We start from the raw sequence: 26,570 nt of genomic DNA on the forward strand, positions 1-26,570 counted from the left end.
TTGGTGGAAGGGCCAATTCTTCCTCAGCCACTAATGAAATCTGTTTTTTTAGGACTCTTGGTTTCAGTCTTTGAAGTGAATCAGTTCCTCTCCACCCTTTAGGATTGTCAGCAGGGCATGACTTTCCCAGCCGAACTTTCAAGTGTCTGATCTTTATAAGCTACCATTCTGGAAGGGGAGAGGGGAAGCCAGGTGTGTTTTTTTCAACCAGTTTCCTCTATATAAACCCCACTCCACTTTTGATTTTCTTCTGGTCTCTTAGACACACACTATGCCATGTTTTGCCAAACCTGTTTTCTGGGTTAGGCACAGTTGTCAGGATTCAGATCCCCTGGTGCCATGCCCCCATGCTGGAGCTGCAAAATGGTTCCTTCCTCTGATTTCCCTGATAGCTGGGAAAGACATAGTTTCTTTTTCCCACCTCCACACTATATTGTTGTGCAAGACATCTTTCAGGTTAGTGGTGGAATATTTTTGCTCTCTGGTCTCTCCATATCCGTACATACCTCAGGCCTCCTAAAATCAAGGGTTCCTTTAATTGATATATCAATCCACTATTTTAGTGCAGGGGAGATAACACCTGTTGGTGCCACTGCTGACAGCAGCAGTGCTGGGATTTCTTTATTTTGTTTTATCCAATCACCTGATTCCCTGATCTGCTTGGAATATCCAGAGTTAATTCCCAGAAAAGCTCCCCTCTCTCACCTTGCTAAGAAGCAGTGTGTCTAGATTCTTGGCTTCACACCAGGGAGTGACCAGGAAAGTTACCTTCTCTAATCCACCAGTGTGAGGCTCCCCCTGTGAGCATTTTCTATCAAAGAACTGTTCACTTTATGTATGTTACTTGTTTTGTAATGAGAAGCAAATGGGAAAATATTTCAACAGAGCAATTCTAGGCTGAATGAGGGAGATGAGTTGCAAATTGCAATAGACAATTTGTTGAAATGGTCACTGTTTGCCCAGATGTACTGCTCAGAGGCAAAGCTTGCAATCTAAGCCTCAGCCATTCAAGAAGGAAATTCTTTCTGTAGACAGCTCACCCTAGCAAACCTTTATTTCCTCCCAGGACCAGGATCCTGCCTCCTTTGGAGCTGACTCCTTGCTGATGAATTCGTCCAGGCACTACCTTAACATTCGCTATACTTTATTGCCTTACCTGTACACTCTATTCTACTATGCTCATAGCCGAGGGGACACAGTGGCCAGACCTCTTCTACATGAGTAAGTTCTCCCAACTCAGTACAAGTGTGTGTGTGTGTGTGTGTGTGTGTGTGTGTGTGTGTGTGTGTGACTTGAGTGCCCATTGGCTATTTGTAAGGTTATTGCAGCCTATATATTACCATAGGAGTAAATTTAAGTATTTTAGCTGTTCCTTCTGGGGAGAAAACTAGACTTAAAATCATGGGATCTTGGGGCTTTTCTTTGTTCTTCCACCAGCAAATTCTACATCTTAGTTGTCATTTAAGATCTTTCATTCTTAGTTTCTTTAGTCTTTTTTTGCCCCCCTGTGGTGCTGGGGATCAAACTCAGGGCCTTGCACATACTAGGCAAGCACTTTTCTAGTGAGTTACACTTCCAGCTCTAGAAGGTCAATAGTATGACTCTGATGGTCTCTCCTATAACTCACTATGATGCTAGATCTCTGTTTAAGTTCCAGGAATAATCCTGTGATTTGAAAGGAAATGAGAATATCATAAAGGATCTCTAGAATTTCATAATTCTGATTTGCCAGCCAGTTAGTACTTCTGATTTAACTCTGCAAGGCAGGACTTAAGAGCCTTTCCTTGTCAGAATACTGTTACCTCCTTTATATATATGGCAGGCATATATCTGCATTACTGTATGTCCAGTTTAGGTTTAAGTTTTCACTGTCTTCTAGAATTTCCTGTTAAAAGGCAGATTTTCTAAAAGTAAAATTTGCATTATTATTTTTTTTAGGTCAGATTTAGTTCCTTCTTGATAGTCAAAGTTCTAAAATATATTGGTCATTTTACTTTTTTTAAAAGGAGGACATGACAAATAGAATTGCAGCCTGAAATCTGTCTAGCATAGATATTAGAATAGGAATTTTTGTCTAACGTGAAGGAGTAACAAGAGGGTACAGGGACTGGGAAAAGAAGATTTGTCTGGGGGCTAGGTAGGGGTAGAATAGGTGTTTCAGAATAATTTTTGATATTTGCCAGGGCCGTCTGAATGCTATGGATGCACTGGGGGAGAGCTGCCAGGTGCGTTGGCCCATATCTCAGTGATCTGTCTCCTTGGTGTCTAGGTTCTACCAGGACAGTGAAACTTGGGATGTGCACCGGCAGTTTTTATGGGGCCCAGGTCTCCTCATCACTCCAGTTCTGGATGAGGCAAGTGTTCTCACTGAGACTCGTTGTCCCTGCTTCTGTCTCTGTGTCCCCTCCAAACCCATTTTTTTCTTTATTTCAAACTCATTTTTAATATCTGTGGCTAAGTCAGCTGTGAGGAGAGTATGCTGGGGTTCTGGAAGTAGGAAATGTGATACACAGAGTCTCTAGAAGTCATTATTTTTGAGCAAATTCTCAACCAATGTAGAAACATCTGCTGACAACTCTGCTTAAGTAGTGACCCTATGGTGTGCCAGAGTGTCACAGCAGATTATTATTTGCCAGCACACTAACGTCAAACTGCTCAAGGATGTGATTGTCACTTCTATTATGTGATAAATAAATAAAACATATTTTATTCCCTCAGAGGCTGATATAAAGGATAATATTTGTTTTAATTTTAGGGTGCAGAGAAAGTAATGGCATATGTGCCTGATGCCATCTGGTATGACTATGAAACTGTAAGTAACTTGGACTTTTTTAAACTTCTGAAGACCACAGTTGCAGCTGTATAAACAAGATGACTTCCTAGAAAAAGAAACATCTATCCATTCACTGAAGAATGTTTCTGTAGTGTTTTCCATAATTTCACAGCAAAGCCTAGATAATGTGAAACTAAGTAATATAATATCAGTCATGATGGAATTTTAAAAAATATTTTTATTCAACAATAAGATAAAGACTCATATGGTGTCTCATGATCAAATATAAAAGGGACTAATGGGCAATTTGAGTTTGGTCAGGAATCAGATTCCTGTTCAGAACTATTGGGTTATATAATATATAATGATTATTTGTTCCTCAGCAGGGAACAAACAATCTCACAAACCCTCAACTAACCATGAAAAATGTTGCTCTGAATTTTTTTATTTCCTTTTTTGATTGCCTGAGTATATAGTGACAGCTAAATGGAAAAGAGAGACCATGGATAGATAACTCAGCACACGAGTGATCAGTGTAGACTGTGGCTCTAAGGCCAATGTGTTTGACTATCTCTCCGCCTCAGGGGGCCCAATTGAGATGGAGGAAGCAAAAAGTTGAGATGGAAATTCCTAGAGACAAAATTGGACTTCACCTTCGAGGAGGCTATATCTTCCCCACACAGCAGCCAAGTACAACGACTATGGCCAGGTACAGCATGGCTGGGAATGTCCTCAAAGGGAAGCCTGACAAAGCAGGTCATTTCTGTCTCCATATGTTGACTAGAGGATGCTGAAGCACAGAATGAAGTGAGGAAGGAAGGGTCCTGAGGCACACATGTGCATGTGTGTCTGACTTTGAGGGGATTTTAAGTCTGTCCTTGGTGTTCCCTTGGCCTCTTCTCAACCTAGAGATGCACCTAGAAGGATTTTGAAAGATCTTATCCCTGCTTCTTCTTAAGTTTCTCTAAATACACTGGCAATTAGGCTGGCCAGCTTTCCTGGGACATTGCAGTTTTAGCATTGAAAATCTCATGTCTTAAGAAAACTCAATTCAGGGCAGGCCAGGTCAGCTGGTCACCCCACCTGCTTTGACCTGACCATCTATCTATGCATGGTTTTCAGGTTTTTGCCTCATTCATTATCACTTATAGATTTAGAATTCCCTGTTCATCCTCCTATAACCTTAGCTTCCCATTACTTTCTCCTACTGAGCCATTTCTTTATTATGATTCAAAACTGGATTCAGAAACTCCTTCCTTCTATAAATCTCGAGTCTCCCATGCTGTTAATTTTTCTGTTTTTGATTCCAAAAGTATAGTCTTCATCTATTCTAAAGAGATGTACAAATATATTGTGACCCTGGAATTATTAGCTTATTTGTTTTTAATAATCTGTGAGTCCTTTAGAGGACACAAACCTGTCTCTCTCTTTCTTTCTTTATTTTATTTTTTCTTTTTGATATACATGACAAAAAAGTGTATTTTAACATATTATACCTACATGGCATATAACTTATCCTAATTAGGATCCCATTCTTGTGGTTGTACATGATATGGAGTTTCACTGGTGGTATATTCATCTATGAACATAAGAAAGTTATATCTGATTCATTCTACTCTCTTTCCTGTTGCCATCCTCCTCCCTTCCCTTCATTCCCCTTTATCTAATCCAATGAGCCTCTATTCTTCCCTCCTCCAACTTATTGTGTATTAGCATCTGCATATCAGAGAGAACATTTGGCCTTTAAACCTGTCTTTTTCTTTGGACCTCCTTTATTACCTTAATTTTTCAGTTATAGACTTTTTAATGAAAATATGCCTAAATCCAACACCAGTTGGTTTTATTTTTATAATTGTTCAGCTTCAGGCTCTTCTACACACTGACACCAAAATTGTCTTTCTCACATGATAATCTTAACTTGTTTCATCCCGGCTTAAAGTCTGAACCTTTCACTAAGAGACTTCTGAAGACCCATCATAGTCTGATTCCAAGTTAGCCTTGATAACTCTATTTCCTGCTATTTTAGTACACATACAGAGCAACCATACCCAAAATGCACTACTCTACAAACATAGCCATCTATTTTGTTGCATTTGGGTATCTGTACTTAATACTCTTTCCAGCAGGCCCAGGGCCTCCAGCATGCTAGGCAAGCCATTTCCTACTGAGTACACTCCCAGCCATTAGGTACATATATTTTTTTTGTCTTTGTTGTTTTTATTAGAGCATTATAGTTATACATAGTAGGTAGGTTAATTTTGACAAAATCATACATGCATGAAATGTGATTTCCTCCATTTCAGTCCCCATTGCCTCACTTTTCTCCCCTACTCCTTCCATCTAGTCTCCTTCTTCTACACTGCTAGTCTTCCTTTTGCTTATTTATTTATTTATTTTTGATTGGTTCTTTCTACATATACATAAAGGTGGAATACCCTGTATGGAGTATAGTTATATATTCACATAGTGTGATTTTGTTGAATTCGTTCCACATTTCCTCCCTCTACCCTTCCCTCTACCCTCCCTGTCAATCTCCTACTCCACTGATCTTCCCTCTGTCTTTATGATATTCAGTTCTCCCTTTCCTTTGTCCCCTTCTTTTCCTCTAGCTTCCACATATGACCGAAAACAAACATTTGACCCTTGCTTTTCTGACTCTGGCTTACTTATTTCACTTAGGATGATGTTTTCCATTTTCATCCATTTATAGAAAAAGCCATAATTTCATTCTTCTCTATGGCTGAGTGAAACTCCATTGTGTATATATGACACATTTTCTTGATCTATTCATCTATTGATAGGCATATAATTTGGTTCCATAATTTGGCTATTGTGAATTGTGCATCTATAAACATTGAGGTGGCTATATCACTATAGCTTGCTGATTTTAATTCTTCGGATAAATTTTGATTTGTTCTTTTAGATATACATGACAAAAAAGTGTATTTTAACATATTTTACCTACATGGAGTATATAGATTTGGAATTCCTTGTTCATCCTCCTAAAACCTCAACTTCCCACTACTTTCTCCTACTGAACCATTTCTTTCTTATGATAGTTGGGATTGGAATAACTGGGTCATATGATGGTTCCATTCCTGGTTTTTTGAGGAATCTCCTGTAGGATCTCACTTTATGTTGCTTTCCAGAGTGCTTACACTAATTTGCAGTTCTACCAACAATGAGTATATCTTTCCCCCCACAACCTCAGCAGCATTTATATTTGTATTCTTACATTTTCAAAGATCCAAGATAAGCTCAGATTTTATCTGCAGGTAATCTTTCTCTGACTCTTTTGGCAAAGGGAATGGGACCACTTTTGACTTTCTAACTTTAAAAAATATTATTTACTCCTTAGAAGATTTTTCTCTTTTCTCCTAAATATTGTTATGTATTTCAACCATAGTCATTTCATTCTCTATCTGAAAGTTATTTTATCTGAATTCCTTAGGGGAATATACAACGATAGTTAATTGTTTCTGCTGAAAATTTAATGCTGACTTATTATCTTTAGTATTTAGTTCCCAAATCTTAAGGTCACAGATGTGTATCTAATTCCTCCAGAGGTGAATTGACTTCTCTTCGGTTGAAAGGCAATTGGACTATTGTCAACTTGGTATCATATTAGTTCCCCATCTAAGATCTGGCTTCACGTGGGAATTGAAGATTCCACTTCTCTACCTTAGACTGCCAATCAGTGGCCCAGTATTAGACCTATTATTATCAGAATTAGACCTATTATTCATTAGCCACAGAGAAATTCCAGGTTTTGCTTTTTGGATACCCTTTGGATTTAGCTCATTGTATTGTTTACCTGTTGCCATATTTGTCTCTTGTATATAACCTATTTTTCCTACAGGAACAACAATGTTTCTTAATAAGAACATATGTTGCAATTTATCTAGGATCAAGTAATATTTTAGAGGGTGGGTTCTTTAAAATATCTAGTCTACCATCCTTCTGGAAGTGTCACTCTGGACTCCTGTAGGATCTCACTTTATGTGTCACTGTTCATTTTCTGCTTTGGTTATTTGGTGACTATGTCCAATCTTTGTTATAATATGGAAGGTCAAAGAGGAGGTCACAAGTAGGGATTTATTCTCCTAGATTAGCAGTGACATCCAATACTTGCACTGTGAATGAAAGCAGGTGATTTTGTTGGTCACAGAACCTGACTTGTGCAGTGGAGGCTAACATGTGAAAGAGCACACAGGGAATATTAGGCCAGGGAAGTGTACCTGAGACACTGCAAACCAGGATGGAGTACAGAGGTGTGGCAACACGAGGAGATACCCAAAGAAATGCTTTCTTTCTTCTCCTTTCTCTATATCCAGAACTTGCACCATTCTTTGAGCATTATTTTGTGTTTCCTGTTCTAAATTACAAGGCAGATAATTCGAATGTTTTGTTTTTCACCCCAAACAAAATAATAGTAAGTAATCAAATAAGGGAAGTTTCCATGATGTAAATGGACATTATTGTGTGTTTTTGCTTCCTGAGTAAAAATGGCCCTTAGGTGGGGAAGAGTTTCTCTCTCTCACATCTGATGGCACCTCTGTAGGTTTCATCTCTAAAATGACCTGACTGTATCATTATTGTCTAGAATCTTTTTCTCTAGTAATTTGTATCTAAGTAATAGTTGCAGTCACTGGTTTTATTATAGCTATTGCAGTGATTCTGATGCTTAAATTATTGCCTCCCACATGGATGTTTAATTATAATGTTTGAGGTACCTCTATCTTCTGTGATAGAAAGAATCATCTTCTAATTTGTCCTGTGTTTCAGAGGAAAGCAGGGCCATCTATTGCTAGTAACTTTTATTATTTGAAATTTGTAGAAACAAATCAGCAAAATTCTTTGTGTCCTGATCTTTTTGTCTTACCTAGTTCTTATTTCCCACAGTCGACGGAACCCTCTTGGTCTCATTATTGCCCTGGATGAGAACAAAGAAGCAACAGGAAAACTTTTCTGGGATGACGGGGAAACCAAAGGTGAGTCTCTTATGAGAATGTGCAATTTCCATTCCTACATCTTTGACTCATGGCCCCTACTCCTGCTGGTCATTCTAGTAGGGGGAGAGGGACTTGAATCACAAGGCATAGTAAGAAAAGTCACTTGAGATAAGAGTTGTATTTTGCTTGCACTGTTCAGAAGTTGAAGCCCACTTGGAAGAAAAACATGTCTCTCTCACAACTGTTCCATTGGCCAGTGATCCTTAGCAGGTTCTCATTTATTATCAGTGGGCACCTGGAAGATATGTTCATGATCTTCCTGTAATTTATTGATAATATAAAAGCCCTCTATAAACAAATGTTGATGATATTGAAAACATACTTCTGTCAATGTGGCAGCAAAAATATACTTGTCAACTGTATATATATCTTGCTGTGTTTTTAACAGTATTATTCCTCACACTATGCTAAAAATTTTGGGGGTGGTAGCTTAGGACCTAGATTTCATGAGGCATATGACTTGAAAGTACTTGGAAAGAAATCTCTTCAAGGTTATAATGCGAAGAAGAAGGAAAATCAGCAGTTTGGCCTTGGAGACATATACATACATATGCATGTATGTATATGTACACACATGCAGATATATATATATATATATATATATATATATATATATATATATATATACACACACACACACACACATACACATACATATATACACCACTATGTATACATTACAATTTCTTTATTCATTTGTCTATTGATCCATACATTGCTTCCTTATTTTGGCTATTATGAAAAATGGATTAAAGTTCTGAAACCACAAGTATTCTAGGAGAAAACATAGGGGAAAAGTTCTTTGACATTGGTCTTACAAGTGTTTTTTTTTAATATGACAATGAAAGCAAAGATAACAACAGCAAAAATATAGATGTGGCAGTAAATCAAACCTTTGCAAGGCCAAGAAACAACAGAATTAAAAGAAGAAAGCCCACAGAATAGGAAAAATTATGTGAAAACTATGTACCTGATAAAACATTAATATAAAAATCTCCTTCACTCAATAGGAAGAAAATAAATAACCTGATTTAAAAATAGGAGCTGTGAGCATGTATGAATATATCATAATACATTCTAATTTTATATATAACTATAACATACCAACTAAAATAAATAAATAGAAGGAAGACTAATACAGTAGAGTAGGGGGACCAGGGAGAGGAAGGAGGGGAAGAAAAGAGGAGGTACTGGGATTGAAATGCAGCAAACTGTATTGTATGAATTTATGAATATATCAAAATGAATCCTACTGTTATATTTAACTGTAATGCACTAATAAAACAGAAGTAATAAAAATAAGATAAGGATTTGATTAGATATTTTTACATAAAGGATGCACAGTTGGTCAACCTTATAAGCAGAGAAATGCAAGTAGAAAATTACAGTATCACTTCAGACCTGTTAGAATGTTTGCTATGAAAAAGATAAGATATAAGTGTTGGAGAGGACTTGAAGAAAATGGAAAGAATCCTTACACACTGTTGGTGGAATTGTAAATTGGTACATCCATTATGAAAAACAGAAATTCCTCAAAATATTAACAACAGAACTACTGTATGATCCAACAATCCTATTTCTGGGTATATGTTCAAAAGAAATGAAATAGGTATGTCAAAGAGATATGTTCATACCCATGTTCACTGCAGCATTATTCATAAAAACTAAAATAAAGAAACAGCATAAGTGTCCACTGATAGATTAATGAATAAACAAGATGTGGCATTTACAAACCACAGAATATTATTCAGTTGTAAAAAGGTAAGAAATCTTATCATTTCTGGCATCAATAATTAGCTTAAAAGAGATTGTATCTTTGGTAGCAGTCCAGTCTGACTTGTCTCTTTTCTGCTTTTAGATACTGTGGCCAATAAAGTGTATCTTTTATGTGAATTTTCTGCCACCCAAGTGAGTATATTTTTATGAGTCTTAGGTGTAGGCCCTTGTCTACTATTAGCACATATGTGTAATTTTATTTTTAGCTCCATTTGCATTGATGACCACAGGGTGAATACATTTCTAGGCATACCTTAACTACCAATAATTGCATTATAAATATTATCAAAAGAAGGCAATACTATTGATAAATCAAAGCAGCTTTTTTTAAAAATAATGTTTCCCAAAATGTTTGTGTGTTTGTGTTCCTGAAGTCTCCCTTCCCACAGATTTTATTAAAGTGTTTATGGTCATTGAGCATGCGTTAGTAGAGACAGCTAAGGACATTCAGAGCAGTGGGGAGCTTCTGGCTAGGATGGAACATTTGATTGGCTGGGGAATCTGTGTTTTAGAAGCTTTGGGCTTCATTGTGCTATTTTGACTTTCAGAACCGCCTGGATGTGAAGATTTCACAAGCAACCTACAAGGACCCCAATAATTTAGCATTTCAGCAGATTAAAATCTTTGGGACACAGGAACCCAGCAACGTTACAGTGAAACACAATGGTGTCCTGAGTCAGACTGCTCCCAAGGTCACATATGATGCTCAGCTGAAGGTAAAAATCCATTTGTTGAAGTTGTTTTTCCAGAATTCTTCATAGTATCTTGTTTTTCCTTCTTGCCAAGGTTGTGTGGATTCCTGAAGGACCAGAGCAATGTGTGGAGCCTGTGGTGGGGAAATGAGAGGGCTGGGAACAGAAGTGCTGATGAGGTGGTGGGCAGAGCTATTAAGGACAGAGAGGCGATATGTTCTTTAATGATCCCATTTTTTCCCGGCCCCCCAGTGTTCTCCTCTGTTTCACTGGCATCACTTTCAAAGATAAAGTTATAGTGGACACAAAGAGAGCAGAGTTAGAACAGGTCAGAGGAAATGGGAAAGAGGAAGCTGATGTCTGGTGCTGAAGGTAAAGGTGGGAGGAAGGAGTCCCATGCATTCAATATTGAAATTACTACTTTTAAAAAACTTTATAGAGATGAGATGAGTAGAATCTCCCTCCAATACATATATTCTCAATAAACACTTGAAGACTAGGTCTTTGATGATCCTATCCGATGACTGCTTCTTTGGTTAAATGATAATAATAAAATAATTTCTCATCATTTGTGATGAGACCTGGCCATCCTGTGCATCCTGTAATTATTTCCTCTGATGCCTAGTGTTATGAGGAATGCTTTCTCCAAATGTTCCTGACCATGGGGACTGGCAGGTGCTTCTGGCATTAAAGCTGCTGGGTAAACATGGTTTGTGAGGACCTTCCAAATTTGGGGTAATAAATAAAATTAGATTCTACTATCATGACATATTGATGACATTTGACATTGGTCCTGACAACACTTATTGAGCATGCAAACATTATAAAGTTAGAAGTAAATAGTATATCATTTATGTATACAACAAAGTGGAAGTCATATAAAGGATGTATATGTGAAAATAAGCTCACTCTATGTTTGCCAAATAACCTTGTTAACATAAAACAGAAGAAACTTTTTCTTGAATGTGGGTGGTAAGAAGACATAATTTATACACAAGAAATAATTGGGAAGGGGCTTGGCAACCTAAATGAACTTAGGACAAATTTTATCTGATATCTTAATTCATGTTCAAAGCTTACTGCAATAGTTGAGTCCAGTGCTGGATCTTGAAAAATGGTGTATCCTATAGGGATTCATCAATTGCAAATGACAGAGCACAAAAAATTGTAAAAAATTGAAATTTTCCCCATTTGCAACTAGTAGTTTAGAAGGTGGACCATTGCTGGCATTGGTTCAGTGGCTCAAGTTTGTCACAATTGAGGTCTTGTTTTTTCTTGGGACTGGAAGTGATTGCTGAGTTCTAGTTACTATGTACTGATGGTGGGACAAATTAGGGTAAAAATGGAAAACAAAGAGAAGATATAAGGTGAAGTGGAAGTCCTGTAAATCAAAAGAAAGAGCCCCCTAACTAGAAACTTTCACTGAACTTGAACTTACTATTTCATAACCATCACTATGTTACATTCATCCTTCTCTTGGGAACTTACAATTTCTACACTGAAACAGAAAAAAGGGACTATTTTATATAAGGAAAGCAAGTAGCAGTGTATTCCACAAATGGCCATCATTTTTCTAGAAAGAACATTTTCCTGGTTATCACACTCTAAGTTGAGATAGCAGATAAGGCAATTCAAGACAGTAAATATTCCTCAATTATCAGTCTGTAAATTTTGTGTAACTCGGGCTGGGGATGTGGCTCAAGCGGTAGCTTGCTCGCCTGGCATGTGTGCGGCCCGGGTTCGATCCTCAGCACCACATACCAACAAAGATGTTGTGTCCGCTGAAAAATAAATATTTAAAAATTCTCTCTCTCTCTCTCTCTCTCTCTTAAAAAAAATGTGTAACTCACGTAGCTTGTCTTCACTTTTGGAAGGACCTAAGTTTAGATAGAAGGAAATGCCTGTGATTTTAGAGAGACTGAAGTGCCAAAGTGAGAAGATCATTTCATTAAATTCTCTCATACAGTCTTATAAGTGATCTTTAAATCTAGGCATTCTTCCAAGTGGAGTTGAGGGTAGGATTAGTAGTACAGGGATATTTGAGATGATTTGAATTGGGAGACTGGAAAAATATGATAATCTTTAAAATGTGATCATATTGTTCCAGACAAATGAGAAAAACAACATTAACTATAGAAAGTGCTATTTAAAAATAAGAGGAAAATGTAAGAAAAACATAGAAATGTTAAATATTTTACATGGTAAGTGTGATCCCCCCCCATTTCAAATTTTGGACATCTGGGTTGGAGAAATGAAGAGACTGGAATGTTAGCAATTAAAAAACTGCAATGATTTTCCCAACTCACCAATTTTGCAGTTGTTACAGCTGAGATCCAAAAAATGGAAATAATTCATTGAAGATCCCAATGAAGAATGGGAATGAAAGTCTGGGCCATATGATTCATATTGCTTTGTTCTTTCTAAATCTCTACTCCAATGGGGAATACTGGTTTGGGGAGTGGAGAGCAAGAGATAAAGGCAATTTGGCAATACCAGAAGAAAAACAGTGATGAAACCCAGAAGGGGAAGAGAACTCAGGGAATGAAAGAAAGTGGTGTTTTGTTTGATCTTATTCTTTCCATAATATAATGCACAAGATTGTGATAGAGTAGTGATATTTGCCATATTGCTACTAAATATTTTCCTTTCATTTATATAGCTCTTTCCATATGAATTATATTCAAATGTTACTTGGATTGTTGAAAGTCTGGTCTAGTACTGATATGTGTTGCTAAAAATATTTAAATCTTGCCAGGCCTTTGTTCTGAGGATATTTCTTTGTATGTTTTCCACTGCTTCAGGTTGCCATCATCACAGAGATCAGTCTTGTGCTGGGAGAGGAATACACAGTGGAGTGGAACACAATCATCAGAGATGAAGAAAAAATAGACTGCTACCCTGATGAGCATGGTGCTTCTGAAGCAAACTGCATTGCCCGAGGCTGTGCTTGGGAGGTAACCACACTGAGGTGTTGATGGACACCCAGATCTTTAACCTTAGGCGGTAATTTCTTGAGCATAGCCCTAGTACCCAGGTGTGTAGTTCAACTCCATAGAAACAGGGCTTCCAAGGAACCTGGTCTATATATGAAGATTAGGCGTGGATTGGAGTGGTGTATTTTTAATATTTTGCTTTGTGTCTAGAAATTTACTTTTTGTCAGTACCTTATTATATGTACATGAAAGAATGATGTGTTGGCTCCATCTCATACAGATTGCCTTCTCTGATTATTTCTATTTGACAACTCTAGGACCACCTGTTGATCTACAATCTCAACTTTCCTTTCCAGGAATCCAGTTCTGTTGGAGTCCCTCATTGTTATTTTGTCAATGATCTGTACTCTGTGAGCAATGTCCAGTACAACTCCCAAGGGGCCACGGCTGACATCTCCTTAAAGCCTTCTGTTTATGCCAACGCCTTCCCCTCCACACCTGTGAATCCCCTCCACCTGCAGGTGACCTACCATAAGGATGAAATGCTGCAATTTAAGGTAAACATGGTACTTGTCTCAGGTACTGAGTAGGCCCTTTTTAGTATCATTACATTTTTTGGTCCATAGTAATGATATACACACAAAAAACATAATTTTATCGATTCTATTCCTTTTTCTGAGTTAAGTTTACAGAGTCCTAATTTAGGATTACTCTTTTACGTTTCATTCCATAGTAAACAAGATCATTATACTGTTAAAAATGCAATGAGAACTCATTGATAGACCAGTTTAACCTGTTCTAGTTTTCATTTAGAAAATGTTTGGGGCTACTCTCCGGACAATAGTTGGACAGACCAGACATTGAGAGAGAGCTTTTAAGGTTTCCAGTTGCTTGGGTTGGGGTGGGGATTGAGCTTTGACTAGTAGAGGACAAGAGAAAGAGAAGAATAGATATCTTTGATACTGAAAGTGGGGTTACAAGATCTGGGAACCCCAGATCTTGATGCCCATACTGATAAGGGAGAGGAAATCTTGGACAATGTTTACCATCTTCTTTTTCACATCTGTGTGGGTGTTATGACATTAACTGAAGTAAGGATTTCTGAAAAGGTTTATACTTGGACCATATAAGACTATACAAAATGATAAGTTATATTTTTGGGTACTAGATTTGAGGTATCTGTGAAATAAGTACTGAAGTACAGTAATTTTCCCCCCTTATATGGGGAGAAACTAGTTGTTGTTATGTCAATTTCTCTATTAAACTTTAACCTTCTGGAGAGCTAGAATTTGGAATTTACTCCTGGTGCTTCTAAAATCTAACAAAGAAGCTCATGGATAGTAATCATTGACAAGTTTGTTGAGAAAATAAACAAAGGGATCATATCAATGTGCTGGGCCTAAAAGGTTTTGCACAATCTGAGATTAACTTAGAGTCTAAGTTCTTTTACATTTTCTAATTCAGGGAAGATGTTCTTTTTTTTTTTGTTGTTACCAGAGATTGGACTCAGGGGCACACAACCACTAAGGCACATCCCCAGCCCTATTTTGTATTTTATTTAGAGACAGGGACTCACTGTGTTGCTTAGCTCCTCGCTTTTTGCTGAGGCTGGTTTTGAATTTGTGATCATCCTGTCTCAGCCTCCCAAGTCACTGGGATTTCAGGCATGCACCACCACACCCAGCAAGATGCCCTTTTTGTTTGTGTCCTCACCATAGTGTTAGCCTGTAGAAGGTTCATAATGGGTCAAAATAAATGAACTTGCTCATGTTCTAGGCTTTAGTTGTGCCTACCCCACCTCTCAACCATGCAGTAACTCTGTCCAACATATTTGCATCTTTTTTAGTTCATTTTAATACTCTGTGGTTTGTGTTTGTTGTTGCTTTATTGTCCTACATATTTTGTTGGTTCATTATAGTTGTACATAATGGTGGGAGTATTTGTCACATATTTGTACAGTCACACAATATAACAATAAATTTGATCAATATCACTCTCCAGAACTTCCCCTTCCCTCCCTTCCTCCTACCCCTCAACATTTTTTCTCCATTCTACTGATTGCCTTGTGATTTTCATGAGACTCTGCTATAACTTTCTAGTCCTTTTTCCGCTCTAGCTTCCATATATGAGAGAAAACATACTACCCTTGCTCTTCTGAGTTTGACTTATTTAACTTAATACAATGTTCTCATGTTTCATCCATTTCATGACAATGATGTAATTTCATTTTTCTTTGTGACTGAGTAAAGTCCATTGTGTATATATACCATATTTTCTTTATCTATTCATCCATTGATGGCCATGTAATCTGGTTCCATAGTTTGGCTATTGTGAATTGTGCTTTTTTTTTTTACATGTGTATGTATGATTCACTATAAGATTAAAGTATGATAACATTGATTCTTCAGGATAATTACCAAGGAAGTTTTATAGATGGGTCATATGGTAATTACATGCCTTGCCTTTCCTAGTTTCTTCAGTGTTTTTTTTTTTTTAATCATTAATGGATGCTGTATTTTGTTGAAAGTTTTCTCTGCATCTGTTTTGATGACCTAGTGATTTTTTGTCCTTAATTCTATTTATGTGATATGTTACATTTATTGATTTGTGTATGTAAACCATCCTTGTATCTCTGAGATTAAACTAATTTGGTCAAGATGTACAATTTTCTGAAGATGTTGTTGAATATAATAGGCTAATAATATTTTCTTAAGCATTTTTGCACCCAAGCGATATTGGGATCATAGTTTTCTTTCCTTGATGTGTCCTTACCTGGTTTTGGATGAGTATGAGAATAGCATCATAGAATGACATTTTAAGTATTTCATCCCTTTTTATTTCATGGTATAATTTGAAGAGCATTGAGATTGGGTCTTTAAAGTCTGGTAGCTGACAATCCATCTGTTACTAGGCTTTTCTTTGAAGGCATCTTATTACTGCTTCTATCCCATTACTAGTTATTGGTCTGTATAAGTTTTCTATGTCTTGATTCAATTTTGGCAGATCATAAGTGTCTAAAAATGTATCGATTTCTTCTAGGTTTTCCAATTGTTTCCAATTAGAATGTAAATTTTCCAAAATAATAACCTTACAAAATTCAGGTCATTTCTTTAGTGTCTAATATGATATCATACTAGGATATATTTATCCTAGGCACTCACTGCATCAATTTGTATATCATTTCTGCAATTGTCTGTTTATTTTTATCAAAAAGAATTCCTGGGGGCTGGGGTTGTGGCTCAGTGGTATAATGCTTGCCTAGCATGTAGGGCACTGTGTTCAATCCTCAGCACCACATAAAAATAAGTGAATAAAATAAAAGTATTGTATCCATTAACAACTTAAAAAAACAAAAAAGAGTTTCTGTATTTGGGAGGAAACAATTCTGAAAAAATTTCAGGAAATCACATCCCCTTAGATACTCACACACAAAAATAATTCAGAAATCATTCTTAAATACAGCTGTGATTTTGGAATAATTTTCAAGTAGATGCCAATGTCAAAGGAACCAGAGAGTGTAATGGAAGCCTTAACAATGAATATGACAGACTCAGAGTAAATTTTAAATCTGACTTTGTTCTTTTATGTATTAGGTCAATCTCAGTTATCTTAAAGAAGTCATGAAGGATGACATCCAGACACATTGTCCAAGATGTCATGGTTCTGCTAAGGGGGTGGATTCAAAGAGTAGAATTCTTGCCTAAATTATATTTAACCAGATAATTATTTTACACATTCATGGTGTTAATTGTGATATGTGATCCATATATACATTCTGTAAATTCATCAATTCAGAATGAGCAGGTCATGCATCAATCAAACATCTGTCATTTGTGTGTCATGAGAACATTGAGTATCCTTTCCTCTAGTTATTTTGAATTACATGATACAATATTGTTATCACTCTCTGTATAATAGAATACCAAAGCTCATTCCTCCTATCTGTATCCTTACCTAAAATTGATTTCCTCTGGCCTAGATTTATGATCCCAACAATAGTCGGTATGAAGTTCCAGTCCCCCTGAACATTCCCAGGGCTCCATCCAGCACCTCCGAGAATCGACTCTATGATGTCCTCATTAAGGAGAATCCATTTGGGATTGAAATTCGCCGGAAGAGTACAGGCACTGTAATGTAAGTGGCTCCTCTTTTGATTTACAGTTGTTGCGTACCTATCTATTCCTTTCCAGGTCCAATGGCTCTAAACCTCACATTGCCATTTTTCAAGATCCATACATAAATTATTTCCTTCAGCTCTGTTCTTATGGGAATTGTTTGGTAGCTACTGTTTTAGATATTGTGTTTATAGATAGATGAATTCTCTGGCCTAATTACAATGAAAATAATTTATCTGACAACATTAAAAGGAAATTGAGACAGTGAAAACTGTCTGTAGGAAAAGTGGTGCAGGATAATCAAGAGTTATAATGATGCTATTGCTTTTGATACCATCAAGTTAGTTCTCTCATTAAGGAATTGACATTTGAGAAAAAGACATAAAAGAGAAGAAAGAACCTCCCATATGGATCTCTGAGAGAAGGGAAAGAATGTTTCTCATGGAGGGAATAGGAAGAGCGGGAACAATGAAACAGGAGGTAACTTGAATAGTGAAGGGAATAAACCAGTCCACAGTAGTAAGAAAGGAAGTGAGTGGTAGGAGATGAAACTGGGATGTTAGGTGGGTTGGATCAGATGTAGCCTGGAAGGCTTCATGGGGTGTTTTCATGGGAAGACACTGAAGGGCCTAAACAGGTTGGTGAAATAACACAATATACTCTTAAACATATCATTCCGGATGCCCGCAGGAAGTTGCGTGGAGTGGTAGTAGGTGAGATGGTAAGACATGACTGAATTTGGTTTCTTGGTAGGAGAACTGAAAGAAGGGTGTGTAAGAAGGAACAAGAATATGAAGGGCCACTGCTGGGGTTACTGCAAGGATATCTGTGATTAATCAGACAGACTTTATGTTGAGTTGGGAGATGAATGGATTCTCAGTTGTGGGAGAATCAAAGTTTCCAATGTCCTTGAAAAGTCAGAGTTTTAGTGAAATAATCCACCCCCCAAAACCAAAGGCTGAAAGTTTTCTCTAATAATCGGATGCTGATCCATAATGCGGGGAGGTAGGGACGAATGAAGGAACTCTGGATTGTGCAGAGGTGAGTGAGGGGATGGGATTGGGTGTGGGATGGGCAGAACAGTGGAATGAGACGGACATTTTTATCCTATATACATGTATGATTACACTGCCAGTGTGTTCTGCACCATGTACAGCCAGAGGAAAGAGAGGTTGTGCTCTATTTGTGTACAATGTGTCAAAATGCATTCTACTATCATGTATTATAAGTAGTTAGAACAAATTAAAAATAAAAAATAATTAAAGAAAAAGAAAATTAACATTTGGAAGGCAATAGGCAAGGTGATTTTCTTTTCTGAATGTACCCTTTTTTTGTGTGTGTTGCAGTTGGGACTCTCAGCTCCTTGGCTTCACCTTCAATGACATGTTCATCCGCATCTCCACCCGCCTGCCCTCCAAGTACATCTATGGCTTTGGGGAAAATGAGCACACAGCCTTCAGGAGAGACTTGAACTGGCACACGTGGGGCATGTTTTCCAGAGATGAACCCCCTGGGGTAAGCAGAGAGTACTCTGGATCAGTACTCTGCCTATTTCTTCCCATATTATGATCTCCTTGTGCTACATGAAACCAGACTCAACTTAGATTTTTAAAATTCTTTTTGGGTCATTTTTCATGTGTGTTTCTTATGTATTTAACTCATTTCAGAGAAAAGATCAGATTCATTTAGTGAACAAATTTTTCTTGAGTTACATTCTCAGGCACAATGACTTCTAACTTCCTTGATTTCTCCCTTGTGACTCTCAGTACAAGAAGAATTCCTATGGTGTCCACCCCTACTACATGGGACTAGAGGAGGACGGCAGTGCCCATGGAGTTCTCCTGCTGAACAGCAATGCCATGGGTAGGATGATGCCAGGGCTCCTCTTAGTTTGTATTCAAATCAATTATCTTGTGTAACTGTAGAATTTATTTGACCTATGAGCATCCTGATGTCAAAAGTAGTATCTTGAGGGTGGCAGTTTCTTTTTATGTTAAATTTGGTCCATGGGACAATAAGTTTAAATCCAATTCTTCTTTTGGCAACACTCACCTAAGAAGGATATCAATCCTAATTGAATCCCGTATATCCTGAAGGTCAGTTGGTGATAACCAGATATATTATTTAAATTAATTATTAAGCTATGAGTCAGAAAACTCATTTGGTGACTATGAATATGTGAAGAAAATATTTTGAATATAGGGAACAGGAGAAACATCAGGAGTCTGGGAAAATGAAATGTGTGTAAAATCTGGTGAAATCTGAATAGGCTCCATGCCTGAGTTGATATTTTCTTAATTTCAGTTTTCTTCTTCTATAGCCTATAATGGTTATGTGAGCATTGTCATTGGGGGAAGCTGGGTGACATATACTTGGAAACTCTTAGCATTAATTTTCAAACTTTTTGTGAGTTTTAAGTGATCAAGTCAGTATAACAATTTTAAAACAACATAATAAGTAAACATCATAAAGTAATAAGATATACCAAAGGAAAACATGCAGAGATGGGACCCTGGAACCCTGTAATCTTTTAATGAACTTCTACAATACTGGGTGGGTAATACTTCTCTTAATACTCTATAAGGCAAGAGATAAAACATATAGATTTTAGAGGTAATTCCTCACCCTCAAGGTTTCCATCTTGGTTGTCATTTGTCACTTTCTTATCTTTTCAGATGTGACATTCCAGCCTACGCCTACCCTCACATACCGCACCACAGGGGGAATTCTGGACTTTTATATGTTCTTGGGGCCAACTCCAGAGCTTGTCACCCAGCAGTACACTGAGGTAGGAGGGAATTCATTTGGTAATCATATATTTGTGCAGCACATCCTAAATATTCTAAAACCTGTATTCATTAGTGTAACACTATGTGATTACTAGAATTGTTGGTGTATCTTAGAGACAGGCAGGTTACAGATTCAGGACAAATGAAAACTTTCCAATACTTCTTATATTCATAACCTAAAAATTTCAGTGTATCAGGAGTAGACATGGTAAAAGTGGCATGCTGAGTAAAGTGGGAGTCGGAGATGCTGGTGGATTGATAAACAGATGAAGGATTGCAATGTTGGTAGTTGAAAAAGAGATTGTGGGTACAGCTCTTGTGATGGTGGACAAGATGGTGTGGGGACTGTGGTGGTAATCATGTTTATGAAAATGGTGGAAGGCTGATGAAGGTAATGGTGATGGTAATTGTGGTAGTATGGGTGATGGTAGATCTGTTGATGTGACACTGATGGTGGTATTGTAGGTGGTGATATTGGTAGTGGTTATGATGGTGGTGGTAGTGGTTATGCCAGTGCAGTGATATGGCAGTGAAGGTAATGAGGGTAATGGTCACTGTTGAGGTGAGTGGTAATGGTGGTGGGGATAGTTTTGGTGGTAATGGGTAAGTGGTAGTCATGATGGAGAGGTGAAGGTGGTGGTGGTGAATGTGGTGGTAATGATGTGATGATGGTGATAATTTGAGGCCTGATGGTTATGTTGGTGGTGATGGGTTGATGTTGATGGGGAATGGTGGTGACAGTGGCAGTTGTTGGGTAGAATAACTTTAATATAATACTACAAGCTCTTACCTATTACTTACTACATATCAGAGCACTTTACATTTATTAACTCATTCAGTCTCATAAAAATGTTTTGAGACAAACACTAGTATTATCTTCAAGTTACAAGTAAAGAAACTGAAAACCTAAAATGTTTACTTAAATTTGAACAAGGTCACAGAATCAGCAGGACATAGAGCCTTTGTGCAAAACCAGGCGTTTCCCCCATGGGTTCTATTCTTCTCAGCAATAACCTAGGTACTTCTAGGAATGAGAGCAAATTTAGATTTTTCCAGTATTCTAGGAGAAGGATCTCCTTTCTAACAAGCTTTCTCAAGGTGTCCCAGTGGTTTTGCATCTGCTAAGGTTCTCTTTCACTTTTAATTTGTTGATTTTCTAACTTAGAGAGTAGTATATTCTTATTATTTTGTGTATACTTTTAATGTGTCTGCTCTTATAAAGACTAAAATGAAGTAGAATGAATCTGACTTAATTTTCCTATGTACGTATATAAATGCACCACAGTGAATCTCCACATCATGTACAAACACAAGATTGGGAACATATTTATAGGTATACTTCATGTTTGTATAAATATGTCAAAATATACTCTATTGTTGGTTATAACTAAAAAGAACAAACTAGAAAAAAAAACTAAAAAAAATCCATTATTACCAGACCTGCCCTATGAGAAATCAACATGAAGAAACAAAGACTACTGGCAAAAGTTGTTACATCAGTAAATACAAAGATATATATATATATATATATATATATATATATATATATATTAAGACTAATCTGCTCTGCTCTGTCCATTTTCTAGGTGATTGGACGGCCTGTGATGGTACCTTATTGGTCCCTGGGTTTCCAGCTGTGTCGCTATGGATATGAGAATGACTCTGAGATCGCCAGCTTGTATGAGGAGATGGTGGCTGCCCAGATCCCTTATGTATGTCTGAGTCATGGTGCACTGGCTCTGTGATTTGTAGCTAACCCAGGCATCTCTGTGTTTGGATATACTTATTGGGTTGTTTTTGAGATTTTGCAAAGATATAAAGTGCTTTTTGACATGATGCCACACTGAGCCTCATCTGAGCACAGTTATACAGAGGGGAGCCAAGGTCGATGTTATGGCACTTGTGACTATCAAAGGAGGTAGAGCAGACTCCAGGACATTTTCTGCTGTAGCGTGCTTCCTTGAATTGCTTTTACATGACTTGAAGTCATTTATTCTGAAAGTCTATGGTTCCATAAGAATAAAATCTCCCTCGACAATAGTTTGCTTTAATTGAAAAACTTACCTCATTCTCAGATCATTGTGTATGTAGACATGTCTTCAGTCCCATACCTTATGAGTGCTACAGTATAATGTGCCATAGCCCTAAATTAATCAATGTCTGAACATAGGGATCCTGGGGTAGATTCTAGAAGAAAGTCTGTGCTTCCCCTTAGGACAAGAGCTGTGCAATAGTATCAGCTTATCCTGTGGACCAATTTCATATTTAATTTTATTGGACTTCCTTTCCTATGGTATACAATTGTTCCATGAATGGAGAGGACATCATTTGATATATGCCATTTTAATGAAAAAACTGTGTGTGATTAACCCCATGATTATAGAGTTTAAAGCAATTACAAGTTTTTCTTTGGCTTGTTTGTAGTATATTTACAATTCCTTATTTTATTATTTTATTAGGAGTGAATTGTTATCATTACTTTTTCTGAATATGAACCATTGATAGTATGTCCAGCCCCTACTATCATTCCTATGTGGCTATTGACAAAACAATATTTCATCTGGTGATTTTATTTATCCTGACAACAATCCTTTCTGACAGGAATCATTATCCTAGATTTGGCTGAGTAGGATTTTTTTCTATGAGTGAAAACTTGAAAAATTAAATGATTTCTAAGGATCCATAAAGAAGAAATGATGGAACAGGGATTTGCAAGGGTAAAAGGAAGCCATTTCAATTCACCATCAGGAGGGGAGAGTGTTTCTCCTCTGGAGCTGGACTTTCAGCACCAGCAGCCACTGTTTCCTTGTGTCCTCCCCCAGGATGTGCAGTACTCAGACATTGACTACATGGAGCGCCAGCTGGACTTTACCCTCAGCCCCAAGTTTGCTGGGTTTCCAGCCCTGATCAATCGCATGAGGGCTGATGGGATGCGGGTCATCCTCATCCTGGTGAGTCCTTTTGTGCCTGTGTGGATGGAGTGTGTTGGGAGAAGGACTGGGCTTTGGTGGAGAACCACTTTTCTTGTCCCTCTATCCATAAGAAGAACAGAGAACTCCAAGTACAATAAGAAAAGTATATTTCCAGAGATTCCCAGAAACTCTAGAGGGCAGGTGGAAGCTAGGGACCTCCCATTGAAGAAGTTCTTTTTCCCTGTCCCTTTTCAGTCTCTCTTTGTTTTGCCGACTGACTTGAGCTTTGCTTGCAGGACCCAGCCATTTCTGGCAATGAGACAAAGCCCTATCCTGCCTTCACTCGGGGAGTGGAGGATGATGTCTTCATCAAATATCCAAATGGTGGAGGCATTGTCTGGGGAAAGGTATGATCTAAGTGGTGACTACTAGTCTCCATCGTGGGAGAGGGCCATAGTTTGTGTGTTGTGTGTGTTTTACCCTTTTCTTGTGGATACTGAAGTCATTAGTTTCCATTTCTTAGTTAGTATTTATTGATATATTGAGGACTTTGTGGATTTCACTTTCATATTGATAAACCCTACATGATAATCAAAAGTTTTATTACCCTCTAGGACTGTGGTTGACAGTCTTAGGTAATCCTACATAGGTAAATTGCCTAGTACATTGCTGTTAAATATTTTTCTCTCTGCAGGTGTGGCCTGATTACCCTGATATTGTTGTTAACAGCTCTCTAGACTGGGACAGTCAAGTGGAGGTAAAAGGCTCTTTGTGTTAGTTGGGCAGCTGTACCCACTATACTGTACATGCCCTACTTAGGAAATACATCCTGGGTGTCAGTGTATGCTGATGTCTTTACATATGGTATTCTTCCAGGTTGGGGAGACTAGGTATTGCTATCTGTGGGATTTCTTACTCAAAGAGTTAAAATTATTACATTACATGGCTTTGGTCACACAATGTTCATTTCCAGTCCAGGCATGTCATATTTCAAAGGGCCATGGACTCTCCACTCCATGAAACCTGAAGATGAGCTCTCTGTTTTTAGAATTAGTATAATTCTTGAGATTGTCATTGCCTTGGGTATCCCTTGTAAATAGAATCTCCAACTTTTGTCTTAGTGATTGGGATTTTCCCTCTGCACATCTTTTTTTTTTCATGGATGGTCTTCTTCCTCTTCACACTTATAATCTTGACCCCCACCTCCATCTTGCCTAGGATCTCTCCTCTGACTTTTACCTCTTGGTTTCTAGCATTTAATTGAAAGTTTGACCCATCTTTGTAGTAGCTTCTTGCTTGTAATGGATCAAGGTGTCCCATGATTCCGACCTAATTTCCTTTCAGCTTCAGAAGCATTTGTTGCTTGAACACCTACATGGTTTCATACTTGTCTAGGGAGCCTTCAGCCTGATTGTGAGGTCAAGTTGTGTACCAACTCCCTCAGCCTGTTTATCATCAATTGTGTGCTACCTGGAACACGGCCCTCAGGGTAGGGTGGGAACTCATGTGGAGAGTTACTCTTCTGGACATCCTTACTGTATTTATCCCTTATTCCACAATAATTATTCTTTCTGGCCAGGCACTGTAGTAGGGAATGTGAAGTCTATGAACCTCCACAGAGGAGTTGGGAAGTCAAAGAAAAGCCTTGCTTCCCCAGGGCATCTTCAAGGGTAGAAGGAAAAATGAAGCAAGATTCTGTGTGGTTAGCAAAGAAGTATGAGTTTTAGTGTCTCAAAACTCTATCAAGATCATGGATTAAATTGCAGAAATATCAGCACTCTGGGAATAGAGCACAGTAGCTATGAATTATGGTGTTAGCCACTTAGCATTTCTGGACAAAGACCCCTTTGGGATCTTTTTCCAGGCAATATAAGATTCTAGCCAGTGGATGGATATATAGGAGAAAGACTCCACTTCCCAAGGAAGGGAGGACTAGGGCCAAATATTCATGCCTTTTTAAGACTAGAAATTAGTTGTTCCTAGAAAGAAAGATCTACATTTAGATAGAACCATCATATTTTATGAGCAAGGCCTCAGGAATGGGATACCTTCACACAGCAGTAATAACAGACAATGCTGTGATCCAGTGGTGTAGAGTTACCTGGTGCTAGTCTCTGACGTTCGGGACCCCGGGTGGTAGGTAGCAAAAGTCCTCTAGATGCAAAATGATAGACCCCAACCTGGGACCCCAACCTGCTTGGCTATTGGACTGTGCATCTGTACATGGTGGAGATAGATGTAGTAGAAGAAATAGAACCTGAACTTGGGTAAAGTGTGAAGATTAGAAAGAATGATTCAGACTCAATTTAATTTTTTTTCTACTCTCCATATCTATTATCTATAAATGAATTGATCAACCTGTCTGTTCATTCATCTAATCATGTATCTGGGTATGTCTTTAGTAACAATTCAAGGGAGAAAACCTAGTTGACTTTTATAGAGGGTCACTTGAAGTTTGGCCTTCCAAGTACTTCATGTGGACAAACAACTGATCATGGCAGAGACATTATGAGACATGTATTCCCTGTCTCTAGATGTTTACATTGGTAGATGTGTGCTTTCATCAATTATAGGATTGGTTATTACCTTATGAATTCTATAGCTAGTCAGCCATTAGGCCATTCTAACTATGGTATCGAGGGGATTCAGAAGTCTGTGTGTCAGTGTGGGTTATCACAGCGCTATGGGAGCACCATGTGACATTTAGTGAGCAGTGACTATAGGTGCACATAACTCTGATAGCAGGGTATTCTTTACAAATAATTCTCTTGCCCCAAGTGCCAATTGTGACTTTGATGAGAAACACTTCATTAGATAGCTCTGTCAGGAGACTGAACAAGTATAAAATTTATATGAGACCTGCATGGTGAGGCTGGCTATGTTGAGATTTGTCATGTCCAGGTCTGGCATTGCTGAGGGCAAATGATACAAACAGGAAAGCAAACAAACAAGCAAACAAATGGCCGAAAACCCATGGAATGGTAGATTTCTGGGTCAAAACTTGCATGTGTGATTCAGTAATTCTGGGAATTAATTGAGTTAGGGTAGTATGCAGTGAATTGTATTAAGCCATCTTGGGCCATTCCTACATATGTGCACATCTCTGTTTGAAGATCAGGGAAAGTGAGGACAGAAGCAATACAAGGATTAAATTCAAGAATGGCAGAGAATATTTAGTGTATGGGCAAGGGTCATTCCAGCAGCATGTAGTTAGGTTATTGAACTCTGCTTGGCATAACTGCTCTTATATCCCACATAGGATGCAATTCTTAGCCAGGAACAACTGATCTTGGCCATTTTCTCTAATACCCACACCCCTCCCCTGTCATGGTTTCTGACATGACCATAGCTGGAACTCCTTTCAATCCCTGTGAGCCAGATCTGTGCATGCCAATCAATTTCCATATTTTTTGGTGTTCCTTTTTTGTCTTTTACCTAGAAACATGAGTTTCTACTTGCCTGTGTTGTATTGTGTAAGAGAGCTGGAGTGCCCCTACAGCAAGTCTTTGTGTCATTGACTCTACCTCAACACCAGCATTATTGATCTTTTTGATTCCTATAATATACA

At 37.9% G+C, this 26,570-nt stretch overlaps 1 protein-coding gene across 1 annotated transcript in view; it reads left to right on the top strand.

The window, feature by feature from the left end:
* Positions 1-26,570, top strand: part of MGAM (maltase-glucoamylase) — a gene marked incomplete at its 5' end in the record, with an annotated part of 191,181 nt that overhangs the window by 34,540 nt on the left and 130,071 nt on the right. The window contains 4 exons of the mRNA XM_081284046.1: positions 1,067-1,221; positions 2,270-2,354; positions 2,756-2,812; positions 3,358-3,482. Coding sequence (XP_081140172.1) covers positions 1,067-1,221; positions 2,270-2,354; positions 2,756-2,812; positions 3,358-3,482 — 422 coding nt within the window. The remainder of the gene's footprint in view (positions 1-1,066; positions 1,222-2,269; positions 2,355-2,755; positions 2,813-3,357; positions 3,483-26,570) is intronic.

Source organism: Spermophilus citellus (genome assembly GCF_964194105.1).
Source record: "Spermophilus citellus genome assembly, chromosome: 3".
Lineage (NCBI taxonomy): Eukaryota > Metazoa > Chordata > Mammalia > Rodentia > Sciuridae > Spermophilus > Spermophilus citellus.